At 41.2% G+C, this 12,907-nt stretch overlaps 1 protein-coding gene across 2 annotated transcripts in view; it reads right to left on the reverse strand.

Moving 5' to 3' along the window:
• AZIN2 (antizyme inhibitor 2) overlaps positions 1 to 12,907 on the reverse strand; it is a 41,567-nt gene that overhangs the window by 3,651 nt on the left and 25,009 nt on the right. For both annotated transcript variants that reach the window (XM_037827812.1, XM_037827813.1), the window contains one exon: positions 1,804 to 2,018. In XM_037827812.1, the coding sequence (XP_037683740.1) occupies positions 1,804 to 2,018 (215 nt within the window). The remainder of the gene's footprint in view (positions 1 to 1,803; positions 2,019 to 12,907) is intronic.

The raw sequence follows: 12,907 nt of genomic DNA on the forward strand, positions 1-12,907 counted from the left end.
TGTGGATGATTGTATGGTATGTGAATATATCTCAGTAAAGTTGCATTTTAAAAAAATGGGCTGGGCCAGTTTCTTAAAACCCCTCAATGGTTCCCTTCTACCCATCCAGTTTGGACATCCAAGGTCCTTTCTCATCCACATGCCACTCCAGCCAGACAGAACTACTTGCAGTTCCTTTCACGCCTCTACTCATCTTGGCCAGGATCCCCGTCTGCTGCTGCCCTGCCCCTCTGAGCCTGGCTTAGTCCCACCCCCAACCCCCCATCAGGGCTTCCTGAGAACTGCCCTGGCCACCCTGCCTCAGCTCACCATCCTCTTCTCTAGGGACCTGCCATTCTCTGAGCCAGTGTCCGTATGTGCAGGCCTGTGGCCTTGGCTCACCACCTTGTCTTTAGATGCTCTCATATCCCCAGGACCCAACACAGAACAGGCTCTAAAGCAGAACATTTGACGAGGCCCCTTTGATATGGAGAGATTTTTGACATGGCCCTTTTAATACATCACAATTTTTTGCTCCGAGTAATGAGTGCAACTGACTCCTTGAAACCCCACCGATCTGGGATTCCTGATGACGTAGCCAAGGATGGGATACGGAAGCCTGGGTGGTGACTTTTTTTTAAGTTTGTGTTTTAGGCCTTATCAAAGTGTCTCTGGTGTCAAAATGACTGTATGTCTATGCCATGCCCCTACACAGTGCAGAAACAAAGGTCTATTAAATGGATACATGAAATGCAACTTTGATTGCAGGTGCGCTGTCAGGTCTGATGTTTGCTCCTGGGGAGCCCTAAGCACCAAGCCTGCCCCTCGGGACATGGGCCACACTCACTCCTGTGTGCCCTTCATGAAAGCCCCTCCCGACTGGCCCTGGTGTCGGGGTGGGATCCTGTCCTCTGCAGCCCTCTCTGGGGAAGGGACTCTGCCCTCCACAACCTTTTCCCCAGCCCCCAAAGGGGGGCCCTTCTAGAGTTGGAAGAATCAGACAAACCCCAGTTCACCACCAACCAGCTGTGTGACCTTGGCAGGTGACCCCTCTGTCTGTGATCACACTGACCCCATAGTTTGTGGAGGTGACGGGAAATAATCACAAGATGCCTGAAGTGAGACCTGATAATAAAGGTTCAGTAAATGTGACTTTCCTACCTCCTTGCATACTTCTTGCCTCACTAGATCGCACACTAGCCTGGGGAGGCAAACAGGCCAGTGCTGTTTCGCTCATTTTCTAATGAGATTGGACCCAGGCTCAGGGAGGAAGGAAGTCTTTCCACGGCACGGAGCAGCGGCCCAGCCAGTCAGGTCTGCCTGCACCCGCCTTGTCCTCCCTAATCCATATGGTACACAGGGTGGTCTCTAAACTGCAAATCTGTTCTCAAAGCTAGGCCTTCCAAGTCCTAGCCCTGCCTCTCCAGTCACGGTCCACTTTTTTAGTTCCTTGAAGGAGCCAGGCTTCCTCCCTATTCCCTCTGCTTGGAGCCCCCTTTCCTCCCCCCGCCCCCTGCTGGCTAACCTCCTTTGTCCCTCAGGCAGGGCTGAAGCATTCCTCAGGGAGGCAGGTCTGGGCCCCACAGCCTCCCACCCCCATCCCACCCCACAACCTCCTCCACCCAGCACAATGTTAGCACTCAGTGTCTCTCTCAGACTACGAACTCCCCAGGTGCCAAGCACAGGGCCCTGCCTGGAATCAGCAGCCAAGAGCTACTTCCCAAGTTGGAGATTGGGGGTCTCAAATCTCAGGTCTCTTTCACTGCTTCTGCCCAGGCTGCCCCTTGCTCCCCCAATCTCCAATCCCCATCAGGGCCCCCTTACCAGGCCACCCGGGACATGGCATAGGTGACGTGGCAGGCCCGGGTCCCCCCGAGGAGGGAACCTGTGCCCACGGTGTAGGCGCCCATGTTCTCAAAGATCAGCCAGTCGCCTACGTGTAGTTGTGGCAGCCACAGGCTCTCAGCCACACAGTCCCAGCCATCGACCGCCGGGCCCCACAGGCTGCTGCTGTACAGGGGCTGTTCCATGGATGGTTTCTGCAGAAGAAAGGGATGGCCACCTTCAACTTTCCTGGGCAAGCCACAGCCTTAACACTCCCTCCCTCAAAAGCCTTCCATGGCTTCCATAGCCAATAGGATAAAGACTAGACTAAGCCTCTTAGCCTGGCATTTAAAGTCCTACCCACCTCTCTGCATTCATTGCCTCTTACACCCTGAAGCCACACTGCCTGGTGTTAAATCCAGGCTCCACTACTTACTAGCTGTGTGACCTTGAACAAGATGCTTAATCTCTCTGTGCCTCGATTTCTCATTTGTTAAATGGGAATGCTAATAGTAACCAGAGGGTTACTGAAAGGATAAATGAGTTAGTATATATGTCTGGTGCATGGCAAGGGCCCAATAAGTTAGACTGGTATTATTTTTGTTATTGTGTTATTTTCATCTCTGTGCTTCATATTTGCCACTTTCTAGGCCCCCATCCTGAAATCTGGCTTGTCTTTTGGGCCCAGCCCTGGGGCTGCCTCTTCTACAAGGCCTCCCAGATCCCCTCCTTCCATGCCAGGCCCAGTGCAGGAGCCAGAAGTACCCAGGAGAGTTAGACCCAGCCTGCCTCAGGGTTCTCAGTCTGGTTAGAGAGACAGGCCCTCCAACAGACAATCACACGGCCAACCTGGCAGAGGTCACAGGAGACCCCACGGGGTAGACATGATTACTCCCATTTCAGGGAAACTGAGGCTCTGAAAGTTTAAGTGACTTTCCCAAAGATACAAATACCAATTACATAAAAATTAGAAAATTTTTCTTAAATGACTTACAAATCCAGAAAAGAAATCTGTAACCCAGACCACTTATGAGCAAACAAGATATAATACAATTTGTCACAGTGTAGGGATCCTGCCAGAGCAGGGCATAGAAGACGAGTCTCAACTCTGAAAGATTTCACGAGCAAATCTTCACTGTTCCCTTCAAGGCCCCTGGCCTACCTTCCTCCACGCTGGCTGTGTTCCAGTTCCTCCAGGCACCCCAAATAACACCCTGCTTCCCTTCCCCCGCCCCAGCCTTCCCACATGCTGTGCCCTCAGCCCCAAACCTGCCAACTTGTGCTTTAGGGTACGGTTAAAATAGCCTCAGGGAAGCCTTTCCAAAAGCCCTATGCTCCCCAAGCTTTGCCTTCATCGCGTTTACCATAATTCAAATTAAGTATTTGTGAAATGCATCTGTTCAGGCCTGTCTTCCCTGTCAGACCATGCATTCCATGAGCTCAGAAAGCTTGTCAGTCTTGTTCACTCCCATCTCCATGCCCAGCATTCTGGCATACAATAGATGCTTTTTTGAAAATCAATGAATGAATGGATGGGAAGTAGTAAGTGATGTAAAAGAGAGAAAGAAAGAAAAACAAGACAATATGGACAGAAGCCATCCAAACAGCCTAGACTGAGGCAGTGGAGAAGACCAATGCAAAAAGAAAGAAATTCTTTAGCCAAGGGCAAGAATGGTAAAATTGAGAAAGAAAAGGCACAAGGTACATAAGGAGAAATAATATTTATATATTATATATATATTTATATATTATATATTATAAACCATTAGTCTCATTGAAATAAATAAGAAAGTGTACACATAATTAAAATCAAGAATGAAAACTATCCCATATTCATTCATTCATTCATTCATTCAACAAATACATAGTGAGCACCTACTATGTGCTAGGCACTGCGCTTAGGAGCTAGGGATGCAGCACTGAACACACACACCCACACAAAAACAAAGTTCTTATGCTCATGAAGCTCTTGTTCTAGAAAGGGGAGAGAGACAAACAAATATATCCTTGTTCATGTAACTTAACATTCTTGTTTACAAGCCTTCTGTTAATGAATAAAATTAATCTCGATTGCTCTAAATTATTTCCCTTAACTCTAATCATTTAAAAACCTTAAGTGAACTTTTAAAGTTCTGGAGAGACAAATGCTATATAAATGTATCCACCAGGATTCTTGAGAAAACAGGTTTTCAATGTTCTTCCAAAATAAACAGAAAAGGTACCCTTGGGTTATAATAAGTAGAGTTCTCTCACTTCTTAGTAGTGGTATAAATTTATGGAAAAAAGATTTGAAAACTTCACAGGAATTAACACAAAGCTACTCTTTTATTGGTTAAAGCCGTTATTTTAAAAAGAAAACAAAAAGAATCTGCAAAATAGATATTCCAAAATCATGTGGCAACAGGCTTGTGAGCCTCAGCTCTATGTGCAAGTCCAGTAACTGAAAGGAAATGGACAAGCAGTGTAAAAACACAAGATGCTAAGTCTGCAAGAGGTGGAGGTTCCTAATCTACAAAGCCTGCCCACCACTTCGCACCCCGTCTGGGAGGAGGTGGCTTAAGCTGTAATTCCCGTTTTACAGATGAGGGACCACGGAGAGGGTTAGTGACCTACCCTAGGTTCTGGAGGCAGATGGGGCAGGACTCACCTGGCTGCCTTCCTCCAAGAGGTCCAATGTGAGAGTGGATCCACAGATGGTCAAACATTTTTTAAATGTTTTAAGGCATGTGGCCCTGATGAAATCTCTAAGTAATTCTCTAACTTTTAATGATTAAATCAATAATTCCTATATTACATAAAGTGTACAAAAATAATTTTAAAGGATGAGACAAGGGCCACATGCGAAAAGGAAAAAAGAACAGAAACATGTCAATAGCTCATTGTGAACACATAGGCAAAAATCCTAAATGAAGCTTTAGCTGGGCAAATCCACCCTCATATTCAAAGAATCATCTTCAATGATCAGATAGTTTATTTCTAAACTGGAAGGCAGGAGCAATTAGAGCAAAGTTGATCACTGGCTTCATCATAATGTGAAAATACAAAGATCTACGATTCAAATTTAATTTTCCCAGTACATCAAAATGGCTTTCAAAAGCCTACAGCATCTATTCTTGATTAAAACTGCAAACAAAAGCCCACAATGAAGAGAGACTATTTTAAATAAGGAAGAAAACCACTAGAATGACCACATTTTAGAACCAGATGCAACCTTAGTAATTCAAGTTCAGCCCCTCATTGTCCAGGTGAAGAAACCAGAGAAACAAGGCTCATAGAAGTTAAGGAAGTTGCCTAAGTTTACTCAGCTATTATATGGCAGAGCCAGGGCTGGGACCCATTTCTTTTGACTCCAAGTCTGATTGATGCTTTCTGTCATCATTCCTATTTTATATATCATGAGAAATGCTGGCAATAGCTATTAGGAAAAAAAGAAACAAAAAAGCATGATATAGAGAAAACGAAGAAAAAATATCACATTGCAAAGAAACATGTTTGCCCACCGGGAAAATCCAAAGGGGGCAGTTATTAGAGGAAATCAATGTGTTTCATTGTGTAAGCCGGTGTCACACCTCAAAAACACAGGGGAAAGCTTCCACTCACAATAGTAACGAAAGCAGTAAGTTATATCCAAGTTATGGATATACTTGGGGCACAATAACACTTATTCAAAGAAAATAATAAAATCTTAATGGGAGAAATAAAACACATGAGCTCTGCCCTCTCCTAGCTGGAAAAACAGTAAAACATAAAAAGAGAGAATTCTTCTCCAATTAATAAATAGATTAGATAAACTGCTACTAATTAAAATCCCAAAGATATTTTTCTAAACGTTAGAAACAGTGATATAAGAAAAACATGAGCCTTTCAAAGAATATTAATAAACCAATAATGACAGACTCAAATTTTTGTTACACATTTAATACACACAAAAGAACATTTACATCATGTATAAGACATAAAGAATAATAATATAATGAATAATCTATGTACCTACTACCCAGCCACAAAATACAAAATTACCAGTACCTTTGAAACCCCCTTTGTGGCTTACCCCAGTGACAACCCACTTCCCTGTACCCTGCAGAAATAATCACTACCTGAACTTTGTGTTCATCATACTTTTGCTTTTCTTTGTTTTCCACAAGTGTATCTATCCCTAAATAATATAGTTTAGTTTCACACATTTTGAAATTTATATAATTGGAACTATAGAGTATTAATCTCTGCAATTGTGTTTTTTTGTTGTTATTGTTGAAGCTTACATCTCCAAGATTCATCCAATTGATGCATGCAGCCATAATTCACAATATGCCTCACAGTATTCATTGTATGGAATCCACTGTAATTTATTTATCCATTACCTTGCCAACTAACATTAAGGTTGTTTCCAATGTTTTTTATTATAAAGATTGCTGCTATGAACATCTTGATCTATCTCTTCAAACACACACACCAAGAATTTCTTTACATTATATGCCTAGAAACTCGCTGGAATATAGGGTATACAATTTATTTGAATAATGCCAACTTGTTTTCCAAAGTAGATATATCAATTTATACTGCCACTTAGCACTGAGATCCAACTACAACACTTGACATTGACAGACTTTTAAATATTTTCCAATTTTGTGGGTATAAAATGGCCTCTGATTTTCATTTGCATTTGCATTTCCTTGATTATCAGTGAGGTTCATACCTTTTCATTTTCTATTTGGCTTTCCTCGATAGTGAACTTAGCCCATATTTCTAGGGGGTTGCTTTTTTCCTCATTTTCAAGATTCTTATTTGTCTATATTTCTTAATTAAGAATTCTTCATATATTCTGTTGACTAATCCCTGATCAATTGTATATGTGGCTCAATATTTTCTCCCAGTTTGTGACTGCCTCTTTACTTTCATAGATGGTATTTTCTGATGAACAGAAGTTTTTCACTTTAATGTAACTAACATCGGTCTTTTTCTTTTTAGTTCACGCGTTTTGCATTTTATTCTTCCCTTTTTCAAGGTCAAACAGATATTCTCCTAAATTTGTTTCTGGAATTTATATTCATGTGTGGTGTGAGATAGGGATCCAATTTCATTTTTTGCAATATGGACAAACAATTGCCCCAGCACCATATATTGAACAATCCCCAACAATCTTCTTTGCAAGCCCTGTCAAAAACCAAGTTTCCATGTATGTGTGGATGTTTTCTGACCTCTCAACTATGTTTCATTTGGTTTATTTGTTTTATGTTGGTGCTACAACAAAACTATTTTAATTATCCTCTACATTGGAAGTTATATTATCTGTTACACCAATGCGGAGTGACAGGCTGACAGGCGCCACCTGCTGGGCAGGTTTGGAAAAGTTATATTATCTAAAATTAATCAACATATTTACCTTCCTCTCAAACAATTCAAGACCTTAGAACATCAGCTTTGGTCACTCTACCTCCCAACTTACATTATTTTGTTATCCAATGTTTTATTCAATTATTTTATGTGACAGAGGCTGTAAGTTGCCTCCCCTAACAATTCCAACCTTCAGTTTTTGCTAAGCACAGGATCACCTGGAATAAAGACTATATTTCTCAACTTCCCTTGCAAGTAGTTGTGGCCATGAGACTAAGATCTGACCACTGGGATAAAGAGATAAGTGTTATGCAGCCACTTATGGAAAATTTCCTTAAAAGACAACTGCCAGAGGAGGGGCAAGATGGTGGCATAGAGAGGTGTGGAATTTAGTTAGTCCCTGTGCCAGTTTGGATGTATTATGTCCCCCAAAACACCATTATCTTTGATGCAATCTTATGGGGGAAGATGTATTACTGTTGATGAGATTGTAATTCTTTGATTGAGTGTTTCCATGGAGATGTGATTCAATCAACTGTGAGTGAAACATTTGATTGGGTAATTTCCATGGAGGTGTTACCCCACCTATTCAGGGTGGGTGTTAATTGGATCACTGGAGTCATATAAAGGAGTTCAAAGAGTAGCTGTGAGTGACATTTTGGAAAGGAGCTGCAGCTTAGAGAGGACAAAACACTCCAAGGGCAACATTTTGGAGAACACCATTTTGAAACACAATCTGGGAGCAAGCAGACGCCAGCCACATGCCTTCCCAGCTAACAGAGGTTTTCTGGACACCATTGGCCATTCTCCAGTGAAGGTACCCTTTGTTGATGCCTTACCTTGGACACTTTGTGGCCTTAAGATTGTAACTCAGTAACCAAATAAACCACCTTTATAAAAGCCAATCCATTTCTGGTGTTTTGCAAAAGGGCAGCATTAGCAAACTGGAACAGTCCCCTAGAGTAACTAATAAGCAACCAGGAACAACAAGTAAATAATCTGGAACAACTCTGGGGGCAACCGTGACTGTCCACACATCATATGCCAACCTGGAAGGGGTGGAATGGCTGAAATCGTAGCATAAAATCTGTAAGTAAAAACTGCAGAACTGTGCTGGAAGCCCCCTCCCCCATGGCAGTCTGAGCTGCAGGACCTCGCTGTGGGAGAAAGCGGCATTCTCAGAGCAAACAAATATAGCTCAGCCCAGCTCCAGCTGGACTGCTGAATACGAGCTACAGACATAGACAAACCCCTGTCAAGCAGCAAAGTGCCCTGAGGTCTCTTCCAGTGGAGAGGAGGGGGGACTGATGGGGGAAAAAAAAACTGAGAGAAAAAAATACAGAGTCTTTTAGAGACAGCTGACCTGAAAGAGCAAGAAGGAGCCTGAGTCGTGGGACAGGGAGCCCAGAAGACCAGGTGCTATCTCCGACCTTGACAGGCAAAACTGGGGAGCTGTGGACTGGCTCTGAAAAGGGGCTTTCTTTCCCTTTTTCTTTCTCTCTCTCAACCTGAGTGGCTCAGTGGAGCCTCAGCCATTTTCATTGCACAGCCCTCTGACTCAGACAGGGGTGAAGTGAACAGAATCAGAGAGACAAAGGAGTATTTCAAATGCAGAAGATAGCTCCCTAGGGGGTGTATCTTCCCTAAGAGGAAGGAGGTGGGGTCCAGCTCTAGTGCTGGCAGAAAACAGCCAAACAGAAACAACCTAAGATGAGAAATAAAGGGACCATACCTCTTTACACCAATGGGGAGTGACAGGCTGACAGGTGCCACCTGCTGGGCATGTTTGGAGAAGCACAGCAGCTAAAGGCCTCACAGGAAAGTCTGTCAATCTTCTAAGACACACCCTCAGGGAAACCTGATACTGAATATAGACCCATCTGGGACCTGAGCCCATTCTGTTCTGGGAAAATCTGATTGGGGTAACCAAGGAAATCATTTGCCTAGACAACAGAAATCCACAAATCACATTAGGAAAAATGAAGATATGGCCCAGTAAAGGAACAAACTTACACCTCAATTAAGATACAGTAAAGATATTGTTTCACTTTAATGAAACAATCAATTAAAGATTTTCAAATAAATATACTAAATCAATTCAAAAACCTAGTCAATGAGTTTAGGGAAGATATGGCAAAAGAAATGAAGAATATAAAAAAACACTGGGCAAACATAAGGTAGAAATCAAAAGTTTGAGAAAACAACTGGCAGAATCTATGGAAATGAAAGGCACAACACAAGAGATGAAAGACACAGTGGAGACATACAACAGCAGATTTCAAGAGGCAAAAGAAAACACTCAGGAAATGGAGAACAAGACACCTGAAATCCTACACACAAAAGAACAGATGGGGAAAGAATAGAAAAATACAAGCAACGTCTCAGGGAACTGAATGACTACATGAAGCACATAAATGTACATGTCATTGGTGTCCCAGAAGGAGAAGAGAAGAAAAAAGAGGCAGAAACAATAATAGAGGAAATAATCAATGAAAATTTCCCATCTCTTATGAAAGACCTAAAATTACAGATCCAAGAAGCTCAGCATACCCCAAACAGAATAGATATGAATAGACCTACACCAAGACACTTAATAATCAGATTATCAAACGTCAAAGACAAAGAGAGAATTCTGAAAGCAGCAAGAGAAGCAATCCATCACATACAAGGGAAGCCTGATAAGACTATATGTGGAACTCTCAGTTGAAAACATGGAAGCAAGAAGGTAGTGGTGTGATATATTTAAAATATATCACAAGAGAAAAACCACCAACCAAGAATCCTATATCCGGCAAAGCTGTCCTTCAAATATGAAGGAGAGTTTAAAATATTCTCTGACAAACAATGAGAGAGTTTGTGAAAAAGATACCTGCTGTACAGGAAATACTAAAGGGAGCACTACAGACAGATAGGAAATGACAGGAGTGAGAGGTTTGGAACACAATTTTGGGTGATGGTAACACAACAATGTAAGTACACTGAACAAAGATGACTGTGAGTATGCTTGAAAGAGGAAGGTTAGGGGAATGTGGGACACCAGAAGGAAAGAAGGAAAATAAAGACTGGGACTGTATAACTTAGTAAAACCTAGAGTGCTTAATAATTGTGATAAAATGTACAAATATGTTTTTACATGAGGGAAAACAAATGAATCTCAACATTGCAAGGTGTTAAAAAATGGGGTGTTATTGGGGAAAAAATACAATCAATGCAAACTAGAGACTATAATTAACAGAAACATTGTATTATGCTTCCTTAATGTAACAAAGGCAATATACCAAAGTTAAATGCCTATAAGATGGGGACATAAGGGAGGGGTATGGGTAAGGCAGAATCTATGGAAATGAAAGGCACAACACAAGAGATGAAAGACACAGTGGAGACATACAACAGCAGATTTCAAGAGGCAAAAGAAAACACTCAGGAAATGGAGAACAAGACACCTGAAATCCTACACACAAAAGAACAGATAGGGAAAAGAATAGAAAAATACAAGCAACGTCTCAGGGAACTGAATGACAACATGAAGCACATAAATGTACATGTCATTGGTGTCCCAGAAGAAGAGAAGGAAAAAGAGAAGGAAGAAGAGAAGGCATTGGTGATGCTGTCTGATTCTTTTATTGTATTTTATTTTAATTCTATCTTTTCTTTTATTGCTTTGTAGCTGTCTTTTTTCTTTCTTTCTTTCTTTTCATTTTATCTCTCTACCTTCTTTGACTCTCCCTCTTCTGTGTGGAAGAAATGGAAATGTCCTTATGTAGATAGTGGTGATGGTGGTTGTACCGGTTTGTATATATTATGACCCCCAGAAGAAGCCATATTCTTCAACGCAATCTTGTAGGGGCAGATGTGTTAGTGTTGATTAAGTTGGAACCTTTGGATTAGGTTGTTTCCATGGAGATGTGACCCACCCAACTGTAGGTGATAACTCTGATTAGATAATTTCCATGGAGGTGTGGCCCCACCTATTCAGCATGGGCCATGATTAGTTCACTGGAGGCCTATAAAAGCTCAGACACAAGGAGCTCACTGCTAGCTGCAGCTAAGACACATTTTGAAAATGGCCATTGAAAGCTGACACTGACATTTTGGAGAACACCATTTTGAAACACAACCTGGGAGCAAATGGATGCCAGCCATGTGCCTTCTGAGCTAACAGAGGTTTTCCAGATGCCAATAGCCTTTCTCCAGTGAAGGTACCTGATTGTTGATGTTTTACCTCAGACACTGTATGGCCTTAAGACTGTAACTGTGCAACCAAATAAGCCCCCTTTATAAAAACCAATCCATTTCTGGTGTTTTGCAAAATGGCAGCATTAGCAAACTGGAACAGTGGTGAATGCATAAATACATGCCTATACAGGGAACCACTGACTGTTTACTTAGGATGGAATGTATGATGTGTGAACAAAACTGTCTTAAAAAAAAATAGAATGTGTTGATGAAGAAACCTTGAGGGCATTATATTGAGTGAAATGGGTCAGGCACAGGAGGACAAATATTGTGTGGTCTCACTGATATGAACTAATTATAATATGTAAACTCATAGACATGAAATATAGGTTACCACGATATAGAACAAGGCTAAAGAATGGGGAGCAGTTGCTTATTATGAGCAGAATGTTCAACTAGGTTGAACCTAAGTGTTTGGAAATGGACAGAGGTGATGGTAGCTTGTTATTGTGAGAATAACTAACAGTGCTGAATGGTGTGTAAATGTGGTGGAAAGGGGAAGTTTAGAAACACGTATTTCACCAGAAGGAATATTGGAGGTTAAAATATGGGAATGTATAAAACAGTGAATCTTGTAGGGACAATGTCCATGATTAACTGTACAAATATTAGAAATTTCTCTCATGAACTAAAACAAATATATGACTCTATAACTAGAAGTTGATAATAGACGGGTATATAGGGAAAAAGTATACACCTATTGCAAACTATGTACTACAGTTAATAGTATTTTAACATTATTTCATCAACAGTAACAAATGTACTATACCAGTACTGTGGGTCAATAATGGAAGGGGGTGGTTAGGAGTATGGGAGGCTTTGAGTTTTCTTTTTTACTTTTATTTCTTTTCTGTAACAATGAAAATGTTCTAACAATTGAAAAAAATTAATTGTGGTGATGAATGCACAACTATATAATGGTACCACAAACAATTGATTATACACTCTGGATGATTGTATGGTATGGGAACAATCTCAATAAAATTGAATTTTTTTAAAAAAAGACAACTGTTGTATGTCCTTCACCTTTTCTTTCCTTTGATGACTGGAGCATCGCTTAGTACTACCAGGTCAAGGCCAACACTTAGTAGAGCAGACAACTGGTAGCTGTACAGTGCCAGATAACTATGAAACCGCTCTATCAGCTCTGAATTACCTGCATTCAGACATTTACATGAGAGTGAAATAAACCTCTATATCTTGTTCAAGTCATGTTATTTTGGGATCTGTTACTCACAGCTGAACCTAATCATAACTAAAACCTCCTTTTTAACCCCACAAGTTAGATGTCAGTAGCATAGTTGGCATTGTTTTGTCAACAGTCAATGATTCTTTAAAGTTCCTACATATTTACCTATCTTAGCTCAACATTCTTTCTTGCAACCCAAACTATACAATTTGGAATCATTTTCTTTATGCCTGAAACATCCTTTAGAATTTCCTTCAGTGAAGATGTCTCTTGCTATTTGTCTGAAATTACCTATGTTTCCCACTCATTCTTTAAAAACAATTTTGTCGGGTATTCTGGTTTCAA

This window comes from Choloepus didactylus, chromosome 2, assembly GCF_015220235.1.
Source record: "Choloepus didactylus isolate mChoDid1 chromosome 2, mChoDid1.pri, whole genome shotgun sequence".
Classification (NCBI taxonomy): Eukaryota; Metazoa; Chordata; class Mammalia; order Pilosa; family Megalonychidae; genus Choloepus; species Choloepus didactylus.